The sequence below is a fragment of the Drosophila ficusphila genome, unplaced genomic scaffold (assembly GCF_018152265.1).
Source record: "Drosophila ficusphila isolate 14025-0441.05 unplaced genomic scaffold, ASM1815226v1 contig_791, whole genome shotgun sequence".
Classification (NCBI taxonomy): Eukaryota; Metazoa; Arthropoda; class Insecta; order Diptera; family Drosophilidae; genus Drosophila; species Drosophila ficusphila.
The window spans coordinates 13,136,758-13,159,825 of record NW_025064737.1 but is presented as its reverse complement, the minus strand read 5'-3'; the positions used below and the strand labels follow the sequence as shown (position 1 = coordinate 13,159,825).

The window sequence follows — 23,068 nt, the reverse complement described above, 5'->3', positions numbered from 1 at the left end:
GGCCAAATGCAACGCAAATCCCCAATTCTATATGTATATAAAAACAGAAATCTTTCGCAAGAGTGAAAAAACCAAAATTTTAATCTTTTCTGTTCGCTCCCTAAACATCAATCCTAAACAGCAATTCATTAAAATAAGTGTAAGACTAATAAAAATGTTTATTATACATCAAGATATTCTGTACTGAGTGGGGACTGTAGGAACAATAAACACATTCTGTGATGGACATAGACGCTAATTGGCTGTCGGAACGGGTTAACGACATACAATATCTAAAAAATAGGTCTGACTGATAGCGGCGATCCCTATCTGAAGTGCATATAACGATTACTGGATGATGACTTACCGTTTCACCATTTTGTTGGTTACTCCCGAATTGTTTTCCTGCTGAGTGCCAATATCAACGGATCTGTTATAATCCAGTTTTGATGTAAAGATTTTAATGCGACGGAAATTAATTTTGCCGATCTTTTAGATAAACCTTTAAAAAATCGATTGGATATTATGGATTAATTTTAATTGCTTTGCAACGCGACTTTTACTTCCTAGATGGTTAACTGAATATAAAGACGAAGGCGACGCAGCAGGAGTCCAATTGGAAAACAAAAACAGACAATAGGAAATCGACGGGTGTACAAAATTGTTATTTTTATTTCACGTTGCAGGCGGGTTCTGCTTTGTTTTTTTTCTGCTGCTGCAACGCCAACGCCAGGTTTTATTTTATTTTTTTGGCTGCACGAAAAATCACTTTATTGATCCGCTTTCGCCGTAATTATATTCACGTTTCTGCAGTGGAAAACGGCGGAGATTAGCACGCAATATGAATGCACTTTAGATTTTTCCCTTTCCCACTCTCCGCCCCTCCTCAGCCTTTCCGCTTTTCCACTTTCTTTGCGGCGCTTAGTCACTTCGCACAAACTTGCACACAAACACTTCCAAAATTCACACTCCGATTTGCATTTTTACCTCTCGAGTGCGATTTATTCAGCAATCTGCTTTGGATATTATTTCTATCGCCTTTGCACTGGCTCATTCGCAAACACAGAATCTAAGGGATTTTCCTGTGTGTTATTTTCCGATACACATAAACAAAGCTCGCGGCGTTTGGCTTTTCCGCATCTCGCGCGCGTTTTCGATTTAAAATCGTCCGATCTCTATCGCTTGGCAGTTTTCAAATCGCGAGTCTTCAAATAGTAGGCAGTGCCTGCCTTTCTTTTTGTTTTGTTGTTAATTGTTGTCAATAAATCGGCGCAGGCAACAACAATAACGGTGCGTGGTGATGCGGGCGGTGGTTTTTTTGGTTCGTTCGCAGGTTGTAGTGTGACCGCTGATGGCTGGTGTAGAGAAGCCAGGCTAAACGCCTACACCAAAACAATGTGCTAAAAAATAACAGAATCGCAGTTTATGCGCTTGGTTCATAACTTAACTTAAATTTAGCAAAGCTTCAAACTATTTGACTGAATAACAGAGTTCTGTTAAGGGAAGAAATTAATTATTATAAAAAAAAAAAATTACTTAAAAAATGACTACTAAAATTTACAAAATTCGACGTCTTTTTTTAATGAAGATTTAATTGACTTGATCAAAAGATCAATAGTTCTAAATCCTCTAAAATTTATAACAAAATAAAATCAATGTTTTTTTTACTTTAAATTTTAAATTACCAGCAACAATATAACAAATAAAAAATGTAAACGATTTTAAACAAGTCGTAATAAATAAAAATTCTATCAATAACACAACCAGCTAAAATATATTTAAAAACGTTTCTAGGCGCCTTCTAATGAATAATGTATTTATCACTTTTTAACGAGGAATTTATTCGGCTACAGCGAATACTGCTTTCTTAGACACGAGTCCACATGGGATTCAAGGCAAAGCACAAAAATAAAACAAAAAAATTTCGAAAATCAAACCTTTCTTCCCGGACCAATAGATATTATACCACTTGTTGAACTATGAATTAACAGTGTATTTGTTGTAATGTCTGCTGCATCACACGGTCGGTTTTTGGTGGCCAACCCAACTTATCGGCTACGAATCTTACGACTATTTGTAATGGTTATAATGGGTGTATGGTATTCATATTCAGATCAGATCGGTGGTGGCTTAGAATTCGCCGCTCTTGCCGTCGCAGGCCACAATCTTGACCTTGTCCACCTTAACGAATTCGTGCACCTCGCGGAACTCCACATCGTTGAGCATGAGGGTCCAGACGTTGTCGCAAAAGCGGTAAGTGTTCAATTTTCCAGCCTTGAAGGTCACGCGGGCCTTGACCCGCTGGTTTAGGGCGTTGTTGATGCTCTTGTCGAACTGCAGCAGCACCTTGAACGCCAGTCCGGGCGTAATCTGACCGTACTGCAATATGGAACCCAAATTTTACATTGTGTTCTGCAACGCAAGCTGCGGCCATTTTGCGGGCCATTACCCACCTGAATCAGTTCATCAAGGCTCTCCTGCAAGGTGTTCCCCAGCGTGGTGTTGCGGTAAAGTTGGTAGGACATGATGGCTCCTTAATTACGGTTAGTTTTCTTTTTTCGTCGGAATTTTTGCAAGACTCGACAAGTCGGGCAAAAAATTTTAATGCGAAGCAATAGAGCTGGCCATATTTTTCGATAGGTTCTTATCGCTAGACAAACTTGGGTTTTTTCCGCTGGAGGCGCTCACGTCTTCTTACAGAAATATTTAAAAGGCCAACGTTTTGAAGCCCCGTCTCGCCCAGAGCTCTGCTAAGATAAACGATAGTATCGATGTTTTCGACAGTGAAAACATTTTCCCATTTGTGTGCCAGTGGCTTATGTCTAGGTTGGTTATAACAGAATTCAAATTCTACACGAGGGTTTAAAAAACTTCCACCAGGAGGCGCCACAAGTGCTCGACCGTTTCAGTTTAAAAGTGTTATATATTGTTTGTAAAGTAGTTGTTAAATCAGTTATCAAGAACATATCACAAATTATTATAACATAAATTAACCATTAATAACTCAGTTGCAGAGACTGCACTCCATTACTCCTTACACTCCACTACACGACAGATAAAATATCTAATTCTTTTCCTAGGTCGTTGCTTTCATTGTTGATTTGATTACTTTCCGATTTGGGAGATTCGATAAGTCGGTCACTCGTCTCGAGTTTTTCTGTCATTGGTTCCGTTTTGCAAGCAACTTCTAAATTGGATTCCGAACTGATTTCAGGCTTATTAACTTCATTGGTATCCTTATCATTTAAATTTTCAACCGCATTCAACTCAATCTTTTTAGTGGCCAACACTTCTCTGGCCTTTTCTTTGGCACTGGCTATTAGTTCCCTGTACTTGGGCAGTCTTCTTTCGAAGATCTCGTTGGACTTCTTTACCGATGCCTTCACCAATCCATCGTCCGGAAAGCAGCGCAACGCATTCTGGAACATTTTCCGCACCGACACCACGAAACCATCGAAGTTCACGAAGATATCGGAGTCCAAGCGATCCTGCAGCACCTTCCAGTCCAGCTTTTCCTCGGCATCGTGGTCGTAGTCCGAATCCTGGGAGTATCTGCGCCAGTAATCGGCACGATTGAAGGCCCAGGTGAACTGTCTGCGTTTCCGTTTCACCATCGACTTTAAAAGATGGTCGCAGTGGCTCTTTTCAATCAAACGGTCCAAAGACTTGTAACAGATTACAGGAGGTTTGAGTTTTGGTGGTGGTGGAGGCGGTGGTGGAGGTGATGGTGGTGGTGGCGGCGACGGTGGCACTGGTGGCAGAGTTGGCTTCTTTGGCAAAGGCATGAGGATCGGTTCAAGTGGAGCAGTAGTCAACGGAGGTGGCAGCACAATTGGCTTCAAGGAATATGGTGGAGTATCCTTGGTTTCCGATTCCACCTGTACAGTATTTCCCCCTATTTCTGGGGATATCTGCCAGGAATTTTTAAAGGGAATCGGATACATTGATGTCAACGGATTGGACAGGGAGCCGGGCATAAAAGGTATGAAACCGGGGGGCAAAAGTCTTGGAAAAGGCGCTGACAGTAGAGTGACACCGGGAATGGGTTTTGGACAGTGTCTGGAAGGCCGACCAACAGGATATTCCACAGGATGATGACTCGGAGGGACTACTGTTCGAGCCGGGGAATTGTCCCGAGTGTCGGGAGCCCTTCGCTTGCGCTTCTCCGGCTTGGGCTTCAGCTCCTCCTCCTTGGTCATGTCAATGGAGGCCAGTCGAGCGTGGTAGGCGTTCCTCAGCTCCTTGCCCGCCTGACGAACCGGTGTGCCCTCCAGGTTGTAGAGCATGCAGTTGCTGAAGATCAGCTCGAAGTCCTCCAGTGCCTCCTTGGCCTGCCAATAGTAGTTGTTCTGCAATCGCTTCTTGATCGTACTCAAGTCCATGGGGCGCTTGATCATCGTGTGATAATCGGGCACACCCAGGGTCACCGAATCGACGGGATGCCGGAAGTGATACGCCCAGCGACTCCTCCAAAGGCAGTTCAGCACGGACTTGAGGTCCTCCAGCACATTGGTCCTGCGGCCCGGTCGATTCGGAGGTGGAATGACAGGCGGTTGGACGATTCCGTTCACCGGCTGCAGATCCGGCTCATTGCGCGGTGGAGGCTTGGGCATCTCCAATTTCCACTTATCCATATACACTTTGTTTGCTCAGCTAAGCAGATCTAAATATCTGCTTAAAGCAAAGCATTAATCGTTTGATTAGCATTGCAAGCAATCAAATTAAAGCACGTCAACCTCTTACTTTTTGTATATCCGACAATTCTCAGCTCCGTTCAGCTCGGAATCCCGGAGTATACTAAACTTTCTGATTAACATCATTGAGTTAAGCTCTCTGACATTAGACTCTTTGTGAAATCGATTAACGCTTGGGTATATTGAATTAGCTAAGCAGGTAGAAGCTATTCATAAATAAGCAAATATTAATAAATCAGCCTGGAACTTGTTTTTTTATTTAGACATAGACTGATAACAAGAACGTGTATTAAAAAAAGCACATCTTTTTATTCAGTCTCTCGATTTAGTTGCACTTTGGAACACGTAAAATGAGGAAGTGGGTTTTGCTAATGCTTCTCCTTTGGGAGTTCAGCTCTATCGAAATGTCTGATAACCAAGGTAAGCCTACTTGATATTGAAATAATTATAAGGCTATATATTATATATTTTAGGTAGAATACGTAGGTCGTCCGTAGTAGTTGGTGGCAAGCCAGCTCGTCCTCAAAAATTTCGGATGGCGGCTCGTCTTGGTCATCATATTCCTGCTCAGAACGAAACCAAATGGTTTTGTGGAGGCACTTTGATAAGCCAATCTGTGGTTTTAACGGCTGCTCACTGTTTTTATTCCGAAGTGTAAGTACTGATACTAATAAATATATTTATATGAATATATTTATATAATAAGTTTTTATTGCTATAGTGGCACAGTCAATGTTGTTCGATTGGGAGAGCTAGTTTTCGATAGCGACAAGGACGATGCCGAGCCTGAGGACTTTGAAGTTCTCGAACTAAAGACCCATCCCAATTTCCAGTTCCCCGTTCTATATAACGACATTGGACTAGTTCGATTGGTTAGAAAAGTAACCTTCAGTAACTATAAGCTGCCCGCCTGCCTGCCCTTAAACGATGGAAGCCAGGTTGAATACTTCACCGCCATTGGATGGGGTCAAACGAAGTACAACAAATTCGAGCCCTCCCAGGAGCTGATGGAGGTGCAGCTGCAAAACTTTGGCCAGTCTTGTCGTCAGACAATAGAATCCAACGAGGATTTGCCCAAGGGATATAACGCAGAGTCCCAGTTGTGCGTCGGATCCCGGGAGCATGAGGATACCTGCAATGGAGACTCCGGTGGTCCTCTACTGATTTCGCTCTCCGGAAATGGTTGCAATTTCACAGTCATGGGAATCACTTCTGTCGGCATTGCCTGCGATACTCCGGACTTTCCCAGCCTGTATACAAGGGTTCACTTTTTCCGGGATTGGATTAAAGCGGAGTTAGCCAAAATGTAACGAAAATAAGTAGCACTCAAAACACAAACTATCAAGGGATTTAAAAAAAATATAACAAAGCAATCATTTAGTTCTCCGGTTTTAAATTTTTATTTGCTTTGTGTGGTTCCGCTAAGTGTGATTTCGTTTCTTGTATTTTGTTTTACAATTATAATTTTACAATAGTTTCAACTAAATAAATAATAACAATTTATAAATATAATTTCTCTCATTCTTCGCTTACTCAGGGCTTTGTGTTTGACATAAATAATTTGTTCATCTAGAGTTTTTAAAAACATTTTGGGCATACGCATTAGGTGAAAATCAATATCTGCTTTTGATTTGATGTTAATTGCTTGCACAAGCAACCGCTTGATCTTTACTCGGTTTTCAACTTATCTATTTATAAAAATAATGGTTAGGTCTACAAATTGCAACGAAAACAAAACCTATAGAAACCAAGGATCTATATGCAATAAATAAATACTTAATACTAACATCTGTAGCTTGGGGTGTTTACTATATACAAAACAACGCAAATAATTGCGCCGCAGCGCTCTGTCTAAGAAGCAAAAACCTATCGCTTATGGTTAGAACTCTTCTTTGTAACTTGATTTCCATTAACATCTTCATTCTTGTTTTATTGTCTATTTCGAAAGTGTGGCGCGCGCCGCCCAGCGACGCAACTAAGTCGGTAAGTCGGGAAGAGAGTCCGGGGTTGGGTTAATAGAAAACAACAAACTCCAAAGCAGTGGCTGTGGCTGTCGCCTGACATCTGACATCTAACTAACACTAAACTCTATACTGGTATCGCATATGGGTTAGCTGTACTGCTCCACTGGCTCCACTTGCTCCTCCTGCTTTACTACTTGTGCCCGATGACGAGCGTGTAGTTGGCTGTGCCGACTGTCGACGACAAGGTCGACGGTAGCGCTGGTCATTTGGCAAGCTTCAGGATCTCGGAACGGGCCAGAGTGTTCACATTGCCAGCCGAGGCCAGTGGTGCTCCTCCAGCTCCAGCTCCAGTTGCTTGCATAGTCGTTGTGGCCATGGGAGGAGCCGGAGCAATGCGTATGGGCTTCGCTCGCTGCTGATTGAAGAGGCCACTCAACGTGGCCGCCGTGCTGGTGGTCAGCACCATGCTGGCCCCACTTGTGTTGCTGTTCGCCTGGCGCTTGCTCCGCGCGAGTCCATTTATTTTGTTGTTCGTTGAAGAGGGCGACTGCTGCTGTTGCGGCTGATGCTGCTGCTGCTGCTGATATGGCTGTTGTCCGCCAATTACTGACGCTCCTGATGCCGGAACAGCACTAGTCGCAGTTGCTACTGCTGCTGCTGATGCTGATGGGGATGAGGATGTGGCTGCGGGTGTCGAGGAGGCTGAAATGTTATCCAACTCAGTCATTGCTTCTTGTATGGCCCGCTCGAGTTGCGAGTTCAGTTTGCGGCTCCTTTGTGGTCGCATGGTGGGTGTGTGTATGTGGTTGAGTTTTTGGTTGGGTTCGGGTTTAATTTTTTTTTTATGGTTTTTTTTTTTTTTTTTGAGTGGGGTTGTTGTTGGTCATGATGATGATGATGATTATGCATACACACACAGAGTTATACACACACGTTGGGGTTGGCAGGGCAGGGTTTAATTTTTGGATTTGGTTCAGCGCATTTTAAAAAAAGAAACAAGAATATTAATTAGCAAATTAAAAGTCAAAATGTAAAACATAATAATAATGCATTTGAATGCCAATTTATCGCTAAATTGCAAAGCTAATAATACCAATTATCAAGATATAGCTAAAAAGGCTGCAAACATAAACTACATAATCAAATTACGAGTTAACGCTTCTAGAGCTTAAAAAAGTCTGCAAAAACAAACTACTAACGTGGCTATAAATAATTGATTTAATACAAAAATAATCTACGTAGTTGCCAATGGGGCTTAATTTGCAATAAACTACAAATCTATAAAAAATATGTTTGCAAAACATTACTTAAATATAGGGCAAAAACAAGAAAAAGTTATTATGGGTTTCTGCGAAAATAAACTACAAAAATACGAATGAATGTATTGAAATAATATCAAAGGAAATAAATGTAAATACATTTTAAAATCATAAAAGGAAAAACTATTAAAATTATAGCTATAGCTCTATACTGCTGGTCTGGTGTTCACCTATAGCCGAAGTTCCTGAAATCTCTGTCTGCTTGTTTAAATTAATTTATTTAGTATCCCCCCTCTGATCTTTTCCCTAGACATTTCCCCCGTCCCTTGATCGATGCTCACTTTCTGGTGTCCTTCTGGGCCTTGTGATGTGCTTCCAGACCCTCGGAGAGACTCTGCAGCGAGTTGACCGGAATCAGTTCGGAGGTGGACCGCCCGCCGCCGCCGAACCACTGAACCCACACGTGGTCGAACTGCTGCGACGGCGTGCACACTCCGTCGGGCATCTTGACGATCTTCCCTGGCCAGGCGGGATGCCCCCGTGCCGGACCCCAGATCAGTTCCCCGATGGCGAAGGATCGCGGCGGCAGCAACAGGAACCGATTGGAAACCGAGGGCGTGGCACGTGCCGCCCCTCTTTGCGGTCGCCGCGAACGTTTCGTTGGCGTCCTGACCGCCGACGTTGCCTTCTCAACGGTGGGTGGTGGTGGTGGTGATGCATCCAGATTGGGGATCGGAGTGGTGGAAAGCTGCTGCGTGGTGGTGGGCGACTCTACGAAAGGCACACACACACACTCATAGAGAGACTAGGAGACTATGGCTTTTTTGTTACTCGGAGGGCAGAGAGGTGGTCCCAGCACCAGCGGATTACAAAAAACACAGAGCAGGGCAGAAATTACATAACTAAACAAAAAAACAAAGGTGCAGAGGTGCTGGAGGCGATCATGCAGTGGCCAAATGGTTGGTTTTCTTGTGGTTGTAGTGGTAGTGGTGGTTGTAGTGATGGGTTAGCGTGTGGTGGATGCAGTTAGTGCTGGTCAGCGATGGTGGGTCCTTACCCTGGTAGTCGACATTAACTATTTTGTGGCTGTGGAGGAAGGTGTTGGAGGGATGGCTGTTGGAGATGTTGGCAGTGTGGTGATGCTGCTGCTGCTGATGCTGCATGGCCTGCTGGCGTTGCACAAAGTGCCGCTGACCCGCCGCCATCGCAGTGGTTGTTAGTGGTGCCGCCGATGACGAGGTTATGGACATGGATGCGGATGCGGATGTGGAGTTGGTGTTGTTAGATGTGGCGAGGCGCATACCTTGTCCCTGCGTCAAACTGATTCCATTCTCCGTGGCGTTCGTCTGCGAGGTGATGTGAATGCGACGGATTTTGGGCTCTGAATGCTTGTAGATGCCACTTGGCTGGGTGAACAGATTGGTGTTGCAAATGGCTATTTGGGGACAAGATAATTGAATTAGCAAATTCTGGAAGGTAAGACAATCTACTTACTTCTCTCACAGTCCGTGGAAGAGGGCGACTGTCGACTCTCGGCGCTTTGGGGAGAAACAGCTGCATCCGGTTCAGAACTGGACACACATTGCACCTAAAAAAACCACATGGATTAGGGAAATTCAAGATTTAATTGGTAATAATCATAACTAACCATATCGCTGCCACTGCTTCGATGGCTGGGAGGTCGCTCCGGACTCCGCGGACTGCAGGTGGTGGTGTCCGGTGGACTGGCCGCCGTTCCCTGGCGATTGATGGCTGACTCCGTGATGTAGGTGGCCTGCGTTGGCTGCAAACTAATCTGCGTCGGCTGCGGGGCAGGCTGCTGCTGGATCTGGATGGTGGTGGTCGTGGGACTCGCCTGGACAAAGGAGGCACCTCCCTGCTGACCCGTGGGCATCACCAGACCCATCGGAGTGGAGTATATCTGCCCGATGGGACTTAGCTGGCCATTGGCGCCCACCAAGTACTGCTGACCACCGGCGCTCGGCGAGATGAAGGATGGCTTGCTCTGCGGCGAGGGAGTGCGCAGCATCACGGGACCCTGCGGCGTCATCAGACTGGTGGTGGGCATGTTCTGGATCTGCAGCAGCGTGGCGTCCGGACCCATCACCAAGCCAGCGGGCATGAGGAGCTGCTGTCCAATCAGATTCACCTGCTGCAGGATCTGTCCGTTCTGCAACAGAAGCTGCTGCGTCTGCTGCGCCTGCGGGGGATTCGGTTTGTTGACCACAATGCCCTGGATGCCCGGACTGAGTTGGAACTGCTGCTGCAGCAGAGCGGGCGCCTGGCTCGGTATGCTGGGTGAGATCTGTGGCGATATGGTCTTGGCAGGCGAGCCACTCGGCGGCGGCGTATGGCATATGGAACTCTTGCGCTTCCGCGCTCTCCTCTTGTTGTCCGGCGAACTGATGATGAGCGTCTGCGCTGGCGGCGGTTGCGGCATGGCCAGGATCTGCTCCGCCTGCTGCGTCGTCTGCGACTGCTGTTGCTGCTGCACGATGTAGCCTCCGTTGGGCAATGTGTTCAGCAGCACAGTTTGCGGTTGATTTGCTGCCGCTCCAGCCGTTGCTTGATTTATTTGACCCGCCTGCGAAGTGATGATTTGGTGGTGCAGCAACTTGGCTCCTCCGGAGTTCAAGATCACAGTGCTGCTGCTGCTGCTCGAGCTGGCCGAGGCAACTGGCGAGGGTTGACTCACGATGTAACCTCCTCCTGGTTGAGGATGCAATTCCGCTGGCTGCTGTTGTTGGATAATCACACCCTGACCGGGTTGAGCGGTACGATGATGCTGCGGGGTTTGCTTATTGGCGGTTGGTATAACCAGTAGCTGACCCGAGGATGTCATTATCAACTGGCCGCCACCACCTGCTCCTCCCATTGCATTTGCCATCGTCTGCAGCTGCGCCACCGTGGGATTCGAGTTGGTCAACGTGGTGGTCACCGGTCTGCCCGTTATCGTACTTCCTCCCGCCGAGGAACTGGCAGCTAAGCTCCTGGTCATCGTGGCCATGGCGCCACTGCTGCTGGCCACCGGCAATCGCTGGCCGGGAATGATCTGCGCCTGCTGCTGGCGCATCACGCGAACATGCGAGGGCAAGGACACAGCCGCCGGAGCTGGAAGATTAGCTTGTGGCTGCGTGCGCATCTGCAGCAATTGCGGTTGCAACTGCACGTGCATCTGGGGCTTCGGGGAAGCGGAGGGCGTGCTCTTGGCCGAATCAACGGAATCCGTGGGAGAGGAAACGCTCTGCCGTGGACTCTCGTGACTGGTGGATATGGCACCCACTTGCTCGGGTCGCTTTTCCAGCACTTCGGCTGCACTACTCGATACGGGGGATTCCTGGGGAGCTGGCACCATGGTTAAGCTGGTGATCTGGGGTTTCTGGGGTCGTGCAAAGGCTGCCGTGTCCACTTGAAGGGTTCGTGCTCCATTTGCAGGTTGGGAATTTGTGGTAGGTGATGGATCCGCTTCCCATTTCCCAAAGAGCGAGAGACGACGCATCTTCTGCCGCTGCAATTGCTGCAAATGTTGCTGTTGGTTTTGCTGCTGTTGCTGCTGTAGATGTTGCTGCTGTTGAAGTTGCTGCTGTTGAAGTTGCTGCTGTTGAAGCTGCTGCTGCTGCTGCTGTTGGTGTTGCTGTGAGCTGTGCACAATGGGCTCTTGGGGCAGAGATCTCGCCGTGGAAGTTCCCGCCACCGCTTTGGATCCATCCAAACCAACTCCCAAAGTTGTGTGCAGCAAAGCTGTTTGCTGTTGCAAGTAACCAGCGGGATCGTCCTTGAAGTTGGGGTGTGGTTGCTGCTGCTGCTGTTGTTGTTGCTGCTGCTGCTGCTGGATGACTCCACCTGCAACATTTGGTGGCGCCAGAGCGTTGGCTGGCTGCTTTATCACATGTCCCGGTGCTGGACGCTTGGGGACGCCGCCAACTGGAACTCCGCCCAATGCTAATGCTTGACTAGTTGGCATCGCACTTGAAAGCGGCAGCGGCAGAGGAGGCGTAGCGGGAGTGGGCGTGGTCGTGCTGGTGGACCGGACCGAGGCAGGTAATTTGTTATTGCCGTATTTGTGGCAATCAGCGTCTGCAAATGGAGCAACAAATTGAAAAGGCAAAGTCAGTGAAAGGTCAAGACATCCTTTGTTCGGTTGGTTATGCAAAGCGCGTCGCGTCCTTAAAGTGCCCGCAACGTGTCCTCCCCCAAACGGAACACCACCCACCCACAAAGGGTCCTCTAAACTCTCTGCTCAGTGGGGTAAAAAAGGGAGGGATAGGGGGAGCAAACGGAATCCCAAAATCAGAACACACAAACGTGCGGCGGGTGCTTCGAACAAGAAAAAAACGAGGTTTTAGGTGGGGCAAAGTCAGTCTCTGGTTTTCAAGCGTAAGCATATAATGGCAGACTTATAATTAAAAAGCTTTACCCAAAAAAAGGGATGCATACCTCATAAAATAAAAACAAATAGCTACACAAAAAAAGCGAGCAAGCCACAGAAAATTTAAATTCATTTAGCAAGGGCATAGATTTTTAGATTTTTGTTTCAACCGTTTTTAGCAAATACTTGCCACACCCACACAAACCGCCGAATGACCAACTTTGGCACCACCTCCATAGCACCGCCTTATACATATACACCTCCACCCAACCAACCACTCAAAAAATTATCTGCGATGGCTCGCGAAAATTTCTAAATCGTGGAAAAGTTTTGCTTTGTGCGGGGTTTTTAATGCGACGCTGATTGGACTTTCAACCCGCCGGAGGATTGCAAGTGGTTTTCTCCTGACTGCCGGCGGGGAAGAGGAAGACAGGGTGGTGTTGCGAAAATTGCTGGGGGGGCGTGGCCGGTGGGCGGTAGGCGGTACACAGTGGACGCGCTCGGTTAAACTTTTGCCATCAAGTCCCTTTTGTTTCAATTAACCTTTTCATTTTAAAGTTTTTAACAATGTTTGCCAAATGTTTGCCCAACTGCTGAACTGTCTCCCTTGTCCTTTTGCGCCCAACCGCCCCCTGCCACGCCTACTTTATATCCCTGAATGGTTGGCCAAATGAATGTGCGAGCTGCGAAACCCTTTTCCTTTTTCCTCCTCAAAATTGGCAACAGTTTTGCAGTTGTTTTCCTTTTTCCTTGCACTCGGCGAGCAAATATCTCAAATGGAAATCAAATTGCTTTGAATTGCTGGAAGAAAAACCCTTTCAAAAACTCTGACAGCCTGCGGCAGTTTTCAGATAAGCGGGGAAAAAGAGGGGAAAGGTCCGCCGGGGAAAGTGCGGATGCTGAATTGGTGCGGTGTCAATAGAATAAAAGTTTGTGCAAGTGCTTCCCGGATGATTGCAAAGGGATTCCAATACAAATATTTGGCGGGCAACGCAACGGAATACTTATACCCTCACTAAAATGCAGTGGGGCTTAAAAAACCGAACGGAACTTGCAATACTATGCTTATATTATATATAACTATGCAGCCAATCGTAATTTTATGTTCATAAGTAGAGAAATGTTTTGATTATGTAGTTAACAAATAAACAAGGTCCCATAGCTAATATAATCCCGAATATTTAACCTTATAATTGGGTACCACAAAAGGTAACCAAATAAGCAACATTTTTAATCCACACCACCAACGCCAAACAGAAGCAACCTCGAATGCAAAATGAAATTTTCAGTGGGAAAAGTTTTGTATATCTTGCTAATTGGCTTCCTGAGTCACAGAAATCAGCGCTCAACTTTTGCACTTTTCTCTCCTTGCTCCTTGTGTCACCTTCAAGGATCTGTTGCTGTATCCAAAACTCAACCCATCGGAGAACCAACCATTCTCCATTCCCCAATTGGAGCTGTCCAAACCGCTGGAGGCGCTCTCAAGTGTAAATGTTTCCCAGCAGTCGGGGGTCTTTAATAAACATAACATTTATTTATCATGCTGCTTTTGGTCGACTTAAAGCGCCTGCAGCTGTTGGTTGGGGAAAATCCGGAATGGGGAAACCCCAAACAGTTCGTGTGGGTGGGAAATGTCTTTGACTAACGCTTTGGGTTTTTGTGTTGAGACGCGTTAACTTCCTTTGACCGGTCACACAAAAGACAAAATCAAACCAAGCTGAAGATTCGTGGAGCAGGAAGAGGAGCTGTTGGGGAATGGGAGAGGCAAACGGACGACAAACGGGTGGAAAGCATCTCCGAAATGCACTTCCTGCCAATGTTCAAACAACCCAAACCCCAAACCCCAAACCCAAACCAAATCTCCCACTTCCCCCTTAAAAAAAACCTGCCATATACTACGCTGTTTTAAGCTTGTTGAACTCGTTGCCTTCGCTGTGTTTTGTTTGCTCGCTCGCTCGCCTTGCGATTTTATCCTTTTTTGCTCTCCTTGAACTCCCCACCTCAGGATTCGCATCCTGGTGCATATCTATCTGTGTCTCCCACTCGCCAGCTTCACAGCTTCCTCGCTGTGTGCAGTTTCACTTTATCATTGTCTAGGCATCGTTTTTCACTTGGCAGCAGCCACAGTCAACATCGAGCACCTTTTCCACTGCATCTGTTTGCCAAGCCACACATACGATTCGTTTATTTGTGTGTGTGTGTCTACAGGTGTGGACAAGATAATAGAACTTGTTGTACTACATGGGATTAGGATCAAGTCAATTAAACTTTACATTTCTAATTAGAAGGGTTGCAACTATTTAAAAAATTTACTAAAGTTGTTCAATAAATTAAAAGCCATACGAAAATAAATTTTTTATTAAAAGAAAAACCTTACTACTCCAAAACTAAATACAAAATGTTTTAGGACCCTCTATAAGAATTATAGAAATTATAAAATCCTCTTATCACTTGACTTGAAAGCTTCTCCTCTGTATAATCCTTAAAGCCATTCAGTTGACCCCAACTGTGTGAGTGTGTGTGTGAGTGCTTGTGTGTGCGTGCAGAGAAATGTGAATGTTTGTGGCTGGGTGTTTGTGTGCAGTTCCTGCTGTGCTCCATTTTGGCATGGCTTTGCTTTTGCTTTGCTTAGGATTTTCCTTGGCCCAGCCTGCACTTTTCGCACGTATCTACACTAGTTTTCCTTTTGGCCTGACCTCACCTCCGGCTATATCCTTACCCCTCCCCTTTCCCCACTTTCCCCTTCACCACTACCATTACCAACAGCAGTGCATCCTTCGTCGTCAGTGGTTGTCGTCGTTTTTACTTTTTTCTGTTTTTTTTTTTGCTCTCTCTCCATTTCTATTTTTGCAGTTGCGCAAAAATGCAGGCATCACATTTTTCCATAGCATACTTTTGAGCGCTGCAAATGTTCACCCGCAGGGGAGCTTTGACAGCCAGGGTTGCCATGGCGCCGATAAATAAGGGAAACGTCCTTCATTCCTAGAGCTCGCAAATGAAATGGCAAATAGTCGGAAAAAAGGCATTTGCTTTATGTTGAAAAGAAAGGCGTTTTACTCATTAGGAAGATGTTTGCTTGTACTCTCTTTATATTTTTTTTTCAGATTGCATGGCTTTTGACTTATTATAAAAAATGAATCTTCCTTTATTTCCAAACCTATCTGAAGCGGCGGATAAAACCTTCCCTGTTGACAACCCCGACTAAATGCAGCCCTTAATACGGTTTCCGCTTATCTTTGGATTATACAGGGCTTACTTACTCGTATTGTCCTCGTACTTAAATTGTTTTGTACTTGTATAGGTTGTGTTACCACTCACCTTTGTTGGCCAATTCATGTGTGGTGGTTGTTGCCGCCTGGGCTGTTGCCGCTGATGTTGCTGCTGCTGGCGTCGATGTTGCTGCTGTTGGTGTCGCCGTTGCCGTTGCCGTTGCTGTTGTCGCCGTTCTTGTTGTCGATGTCATCAGCGTGGAGAACACATCGCTGACAGCTGCTGCCCCAGATACGGATACAGCTACAGATACAGCATCTTTGACAGCCTGTTGTTGTTGTTGTTGTTGTTGCTGTTGAAGATGTTGCTGCTGCAATTGTGATTGCTGCTGGTGCTGCTGCTGCGGTTGCTGTGGCAACTGAAGCTGCTGAGATTCAAGAAATCGCCGCTGATGGAGGCAAGGTGTTGGCATCGACGTTGGCGCCTCCGTTGGCAACTTGAGCGGCATGTTGGGCACCTGCAATTAGCATAAGGCAACAAATTGGCATAATTAGTGTAAATGGTATGCAACAATCAAATTAGTCGCCGCCACTCGACAGAATCGTCGATGGCGGCAACCGCAGAGCCACCCATTGAGCCCCCAGTGAAACCGCAAACCACGACAAACGTCGACCGTCGACCACGCTCGCTGTCAAATATGAAATCGAAAATTTAATCAGCGCGCTTAGAATGCCAAACAGCGCACACAAAGGTCCACTCTAAATACACATCAACTAAGATGGGGCATGTACGTATTCGAACCCGCACAAATACCAATGCGCGATGGGTGTGCGCCATTAATTTGCATGAAAAACGTGAGTAGCATTCGTTAAAAATTAGATAAGCGCCTGCGGCGCCATTTGGGGTTAACTTTCCTATACCCTTCAATTAGGCGGTGTTCTCGGGGTAATCTTCATTGTTACTCTTAATTTAAACTTAAACAAAAGCATAAAAAACCTTTTAAAATTACACAATTTTCATTAAAAATTATAGTGTTGCATTCAAACTCCAAAATGTATTTTTACCAAATAAAATTTAATCAAACTTGTTATTTTACTGACATTAACTAAGCGACTTGAACTACAATCTTTTCTCTTAGTTTGTAATTAATTAAATCACGACAGATGCTTAAGCCATTTAAGTTGATTATTAATTTAAAACCTATTACAAGTAATTTCAACAGATTATCACGCCTAAAAGGATTCTCTGTAATTGAGTAAGCGTACGTACGTAGTAGCATACCTTCACCGCAGAACAAAATCAAATTTCGGCATCATTATTTAAATTATTTCCACAACATGCCAACCCCCTTTTGTGCAAATTATCGATGGGCTGAGTGAAAACATCGGGATGATTACTTAGGAATACGGAATATGACCTTGGCCCGGGGCTTAGTCAGCGTCCAATTAGCATTTCGTAAATGAATATCCAACGAAGCCCCGGCCGAGTACACATGTAATCCAATCAAATGCATCGCATTCATCATTATCGAGTTGGGCAGATCAAAAGACTGGCAAAAGTTGCCATGACAACCGCATTCCACCCCCCTTCCCCTTACCCCTTCCCCTTTACCCATTCCCCTAGAATTCTCCACCTTTTTGGCAGCAGGTGCGCATGGAATTTATGCAAATGAATCGCCGGCAAAGGTTTCGATTTGCAGGCCTCCCCCGCCAATGGACTCATCTCCATCTTCATCTCCCCATCCTCATCATCATTCTCATCCTCATCCGCCTTTATGAACCATGACGACTAACCGGATGAGGAGGAGGAGGAGTCGAGGGGTTTAGGCGCTGGCGATGGCGATGATGATGGACGACCCTTTTGGGACCGTGCACTTTTTGCCATTTCAATCAGTGGCCGGCAATTGCTTCATTGGCCAGCAAAGCGCTGGAAACGTGTCGCAACCATTTTGGGTCAGCAATTTGTACAAAACACTCGGAACGGACCTTTTAGGATCCGCCAGTGGCTTCTGCTGCTTTAAGTGAACATTCCACAGACCAAAGTTGGTTATTAAACATTAAAATGTTTCACTGCCCCGTTGGCTTTTTTATAGCAGGAGCCAAAGGAAGAGGAGCAATTGGAGAAGGCAATAAAGTGGCCCAAAGTAACCCGATGATGGTGGAAAAGCCCAAGGGATGGGGAGCAGAAGTTCTGTGAGTTCAAGTGTTGAAATTAAGCGAATCATTGGCGAGTAAGCAGGGGATAATGAAACGTGAACCTCTGGAGGGCATTTCCCCGCAAAATTACTTGATTGAAGTAAAAGATTAACTACTACGAAAGGCTCTTCAAAAGTCAATTTACACTACGCGTAAATTCAACGAAAGTTTATTAATTCAATAAGCTAAAGCCAATTTATTCATGGTGTAAGCACAGAAGTACAGGCAAAGTTTATTAATTGACCACGCCCCGCTTGGCAAAACAAATCCATTAGAGGACAGGCAACTCAACTCGGAGCAGCAGTCCAGCAATCCAGCAATCCAGTGGAGTCCACTCGCCAATTCCATTTTGCTGCTGCAGCAGCAGCAATGTCTGGGGCTTTTGACTGCAACTTGTGCTTCTATTGCCACAAAGGCAACTTCAAGTGCTGTTTTGTTGCAGCTTTGCTTGCCACTTAGTCAAAAGGCAAGTCGGCAGTCGGCAGTCGGTAGTCGGCATTCGGCGGCGGCGTCCGCCTTGCCGCAAAAAGCAAACATAATTTCAACTTTTGAAATGCAATAAAACCGCAGCTCATCCCCCGGACAACCCGGGCTCATCCGCCTCTCGCCCCAACTCGACTCTTCGCATAGAGAAAGCAAACAAACAAACAAATGGATGTAGAACATTTTGCAATTGCCAACTGGGTCGTCTGCCGGTGGGGCTGCTGTTCTATAACCCCATCTCCTACCAATCCCGAACCCCCTTCTATCTCCGTCTGCCTCACAAATTATGTACACATAATAAAATGGTAAAAACAAAAAAAAGCAGCGCAAATGCAACTGCAATCAAACGTTGCTCTGGCAACGGACGAAGCCCGTCCATCCTCTTTTGGTGGTCGTGTCTCGCTGCCCTGAAAATTCGATGCGAGTTTCAAACATAATATCCAAATTTAATTGGCATTTAATGGAAAAATAATTAAGCAAAAGCTGTGCCTGTGCTGGTGTTTCTGCTGCTGTGCTTCTGTTGTTGACAGCGGCAGCACCAACTGGCTGCAACTTCAGTTGCAACACAAACATGATAAACGACCATTTGATTACTCGTTACATGCAATCAATCAATTTACTACGCACTTCTACGATAAAACTGTCCCTTACTTTAAGTGCAGTTAAATTAAGATAGCAGTTGTCTTCATTTACCAGATTTATTTCACTTGCCAAAGAATTATTATTCATGCTATTCGTGTTTCAATAAATTTACGTATTTACCATTCAGTAAAGTTGGTAGGTTATACATCATTTCTAATAGAAGTTTATCCCATTTTATGCTTTAATATCTGATGACATCCAGACATTTATCTCCATTTCATATCCATTCAAAAACCCACATTCATCCAGCCATCATTACGTGCCCTTTTCTTAGCAACTGTGGCCCAAACCGGGCATATCCCATTGACCAAGTTTAATGGCCACCAAAATGGTTATTAGCAGGAGCGCCAGCGAGTCCAGCGAAGCGTTGAGGCGACGCGTTGACACTCCATTCCACTCCACTCCACTCTGCTCCAATCCACCAAAGCGTGCGACTAATGAATACAGGGCATTACATACATGAACGAATTGCCATACGGCTAGGCCACATAATTGAAAATACGTATACGCTTTTCATACATATATATATATATATGATATACATATATATTTGCATTATTTACATAAACCGAAAAGTGTCCAATCCATGTTGGGGAAACATGCATTTTGCATTTTTGACGTATTAACTGGGCTTATATTGCCAGTGTGTTTGTGTGACACGCAACAAAATGCCATCGAAATACCAACAAACATTGCACTTTTGCATGCATAATTGTGAAAATTAAAACGAACTGTGTGAGTGTGTGTGTGTGTTGCACAGACACAGACGCAGACGGAGCGTTTTGTGGGGCGGTTCCGGATGAGGGTGGTTCCAGGACTGCCTGCCTGGCTGGGTGTCCTGCCTGGCTGACTGGCTAGCTGCCTTTCCCTGAGTGTCCAGGCAATATGCAAACGAGCTGGGCGAGACTTATGCTGGCGGCCAGCGGAGGGCAGGTGCGAATCGTGCAGTGCACAGGTGCATTCGCTCGGTGTTGGTTTTCATTAACGTCATAATGACTGTCGAGCGGCAGCCGGCCGACAGCTTTAATCCTTCCCTGAGAGGGGCGGTGGTGGCTAGGTGGCTGGGTGGCTGGTCATGTCTAGGGTTTTCCATGCCCGCCGGCGCTCGGACTTCATGGACAACACAGAAACGTGGACACGGAGGAAGGAGTGCTCCTTCGGGCAATTGTGCGCGCACTCACAACAGGAACTTGCCGCGCTGCCGGATATGAGTAATCGCTCAGTCAGCCGGCGCAACACACTGCCAAGTCCTGCAGGACTGCACTGCAAGATTTTCATGTCAGAACAGTCCACCCACCCACTCCCACCACTCCCCACTTTTCCCCCCTTTTTCGCAGCGAGTGCATGACGTAACCCACAACGGAAATCGCTCAACGGTCGCAGGACGCGCGTGCAATTCTCTGGTTAATGTTCGATTCTCTGGTTAGTTTCAGGACGAGAAAAAAAACAAAACAGAAAGCAGCCAGGAGGGAGTGGAAAGCAGGAAGTGGAGGGCCAAGCGGCAGGACAGCCTGCAGGATGCACATTTAAACTAAATTGAAAAGCAGAAACCTTGCAAGAACCCACACAGAATGTATGTATATACTTCAGTGCTTCAGTTGGCAGGACTCGCTTTAAGCGGAAATTAAATCAATTCGAGGCGACACTGCATTTCAGAGCACACAAAATAGAGATAAATACTGGCTACATTGAATAAAATGCTTAGATGAAAGAGAACTTTGAACATATATCTGGAGTATTTTAGAGTTTAATTAAAAATCTTAAATCGATTGGAAACTTATGGCCAAGAAGTAGGCAATGTTGTTTGCTTAAAACGAATATGGTTTGGGATAGTAATAAAGGCTTTATTTAAACAGCTCTGGTATCTTTACAAAAATAAACACGACAGAAAACTTTAAAACCCTTGACTTTAAATGAAACTTCTAGAGAAAAGAACCGCTTTCAAATATTTTCATTTTTTACGTTAAATTTTTCAATATATAGATTAAAGGAATCCGCAATACTCTGTGCTTTTTTGGTATCGATTTATAAAAAGGTAACTATTTTTTGGGCAAGTTAAAGGATTTAACTGGCAACTCGATTTTCTGTGGTCGTCAGATGGACAAATTTTCCCTGATACCGCCAATCCCCCTTCAATTGCTGCGGTCCAGAAAGTTTCGCGCACCCAATGTCGGCCACCTGGATGCATCTGCACTCGCGGGCTGCCCGGCAACCACTCTTCAGCGGTTCAGTGAGGCGAGGCTCTCGACCTGTCTGCCACTCCTGTCCCCGATCCCACTTTCCCGCTCATCCTGCTGCACTTTGGGTCCTGGCAATGCCACGCTGTCTGCTCCCCGTGCTCGCTCAACATTTAATTTGGGCTAATGAAGTTTCTATAAAAACGCCAGGCCTGACTGACTGGACAAGAGAAGTGCGAGAAAGGCAGCGCGACTGGAATTCAATTTTTGCCACCAAAAGTTCTAAAATCTCCCAGACAGCCGAAAGAGGAAGAAGAAGAAGAAGATGTGGGGTGAAGTCAACTAGAATCGAGCCAAGTCAAGACAAGTCAAGTCTTCCTGCTCACATTCAAGTGACGTGCAAATTACCCCCGAAAAAACAAAAGGAACAAAAGCAAAAACAAGAATAAGAGCAAGTTGTGAATGTGGATGTGGATGAAGATGCGGCGCGAATCGGTGGAAACAACAGACCCATCCCATTCCATCCCATCCCACCTGCCACCTGCCGCCTAATTGTTTTAGTTGCTGTTCCATGAATATGCTAAATTGTCTGCTTACAGTGTGCCCTCGCCCCGGAGTCCCCGTAAACGTAAATGTATCCGTAACCGTGGCCTCGCTTCGCAAATGTTTATAAATGCAAATTGGCCGAAAAGTGCAGCGGCAGTTGTCGGGAAAATAGAGGGTTTCGAAGGGGGTAGATGGGGGGTTAGAGGGGAAGTGCTCCGAATGATGGACGTGCCTGGTTGCATTTCGCTGTGCGTCAGAAACAGGCGTTCGAGAACTGGGAACAATGTGTTGTGCTGTTTTTGGGTTCCGCGGGGTCTCCGCTTCTCCTCGGGAACTCTCTGTTGATTGAGGACTTGAACTGCGTTCGGGGATAGCCCTGAATGAATGAGTGACACCGAAACAATGCCCAGCGATAACCGACGTCCGCGGTTCACTTTCGTTTTTATTATTCCCTTTTTTTTTCTTTCTGGCCCTGACACCGCGATACGGCAATATAGTATAGTTTAAGTATGTATGTACAAGCAGCCAGCACGGAGCTCCCAGCTTGCTGCCGCGGATTGCCGCTGATTGGCAAGCAACCTTCACGCACATTCAGCTCGAGTCAGCTGGGCGTAATCGCGCCACAAGTCATTCCCAGGCATTCGTGTGGATTCAGGGGCTGGGTTAAGTAGGCATTTTGGGGCAACAACTTCTTGTAATCTTCGGAATAATTAAAGAGGAAATTGAAAGGAACTGGGCCGGAAGAGGGAACTTCTTTAGACCCAATTTAAAAGCACCAATCAAATAGTCGGAAGAGTGGTTTTATGCAGCGCTCAAGAATTTAAGATGACCTTAGAATTCAAAAGCCCTCTCAGTTTTAAGTTACTTTATTTTAAAACAAGTAAAACAAAAAGAATAAAAAATAATATTGTGAAGTTCTTGACAGCTGATTGCAAACAATAATAAATATTAAGTTAATATAAGCCAATGAACAGTACTTTAGTAAATACTAACAATGAATAGTGAACATTTTAGGATGTAGCCTTAACATGCAAAAGGCCTGCCCCTTCTGACTTCAAAAGTATCAATCACGAAAAGGTCAATCAAGATTTGTTTTGGAGAGCCCCTGAACGGAATATTTAATGCATGCGCCTCTGACATTCTGGGTGCGTGTGTTTTGTGTATCGCAAACAGCAGCAGCAGCAACAACGACAACAACAATTAATATGGCTTTTATTTTTATTGTAAGCTGTAAATTTTGAAACAACGTTGCCGTTGGCGTTCGCAGCTGACATCGTTCGGCGCTGACCTTCTCAAGTTTGTTTGTTTGCCTTGTTGGCGCTGCTTTAGCCTCAGATTTTTTGTTTCGATTTTGCTTTTGCTGCATGCGAGTGAATGGAAAACGAACTGGGGCCAAAGTTTTATTTGTTTGCCTGGGACAACCTGCCCTTGCCCCTTCAGTTTTCCCTCAGCTTTGAAAAAGCTGCGTGCAATGCTCTCGAAATAGAAATCCATTGGGGACGCCTTGTGGAAAATCAATTTCAATTGTCTCGCACTTGTCGAAAAAAAAA

The 23,068-nt window shown here is 45.6% G+C and overlaps 5 protein-coding genes across 11 annotated transcripts in view; 1 reads left to right on the top strand and 4 right to left on the bottom strand.

Annotated features, from left to right (window-relative positions):
* The window catches only part of LOC108087207 (protein pellino), a 36,494-nt gene extending 35,155 nt beyond the window's left edge, over nt 1-1,339 (bottom strand). The window contains 2 exon segments of the mRNA XM_017184472.2: nt 347-481; nt 967-1,339. Coding sequence (XP_017039961.2) covers nt 347-357 — 11 coding nt within the window. The 5' untranslated portion in view covers nt 358-481; nt 967-1,339.
* Nucleotides 1,340-1,951: 612 nt separating this feature from the next.
* On the bottom strand, nt 1,952-2,621 carry LOC108087374 (transcription initiation factor IIA subunit 2). The gene is made up of 2 exons (XM_017184716.2): nt 2,433-2,621; nt 1,952-2,358 (listed from the first exon to the last, which is right to left on the bottom strand). The coding sequence occupies exons 1-2, from the start codon at nt 2,502-2,504 to the stop codon at nt 2,110-2,112; spliced, it is 321 nt and encodes a 106-aa protein (XP_017040205.1). The 5' UTR covers nt 2,505-2,621; the 3' UTR covers nt 1,952-2,109.
* Nucleotides 2,622-2,882: 261 nt separating this feature from the next.
* LOC108087373 (bromodomain-containing protein 3) lies at nt 2,883-4,820 on the bottom strand. The gene is made up of 2 exons (XM_017184715.1): nt 4,723-4,820; nt 2,883-4,650 (listed from the first exon to the last, which is right to left on the bottom strand). Exon 2 carries the CDS (start codon nt 4,611-4,613, stop codon nt 3,024-3,026), a length of 1,590 nt encoding a protein of 529 aa, XP_017040204.1. The 5' UTR covers nt 4,614-4,650; nt 4,723-4,820; the 3' UTR covers nt 2,883-3,023.
* Nucleotides 4,821-4,984: 164 nt separating this feature from the next.
* Nucleotides 4,985-6,185, top strand: LOC108087214 (serine protease snake-like). Its single transcript, XM_017184488.2, has 3 exons — nt 4,985-5,093; nt 5,147-5,327; nt 5,395-6,185. The coding sequence occupies exons 1-3, from the start codon at nt 5,024-5,026 to the stop codon at nt 5,981-5,983; spliced, it is 840 nt and encodes a 279-aa protein (XP_017039977.1). The 5' UTR covers nt 4,985-5,023; the 3' UTR covers nt 5,984-6,185.
* The window catches only part of LOC108087212 (chromatin modification-related protein eaf-1), a 31,213-nt gene continuing 14,154 nt past the window's right edge, over nt 6,010-23,068 (bottom strand). For 3 of the 7 annotated variants that reach the window (XM_017184481.2, XM_017184482.2, XM_017184480.2), the window contains 6 exons: nt 15,584-15,992; nt 9,545-11,973; nt 9,391-9,484; nt 8,954-9,331; nt 8,238-8,667; nt 6,010-7,410 (listed from right to left, as the gene is read on the bottom strand). In XM_017184481.2, the coding sequence (XP_017039970.1) occupies nt 6,900-7,410; nt 8,238-8,667; nt 8,954-9,331; nt 9,391-9,484; nt 9,545-11,973; nt 15,584-15,992 (4,251 nt within the window). In that variant the 3' untranslated portion in view covers nt 6,010-6,899. The remainder of the gene's footprint in view (nt 7,411-8,237; nt 8,668-8,953; nt 9,332-9,390; nt 9,485-9,544; nt 11,974-15,583; nt 15,993-23,068) is intronic. The other 4 variants (XM_017184483.2, XM_017184484.2, XM_017184485.2 and 1 more) reach the window with 4 other exon arrangements.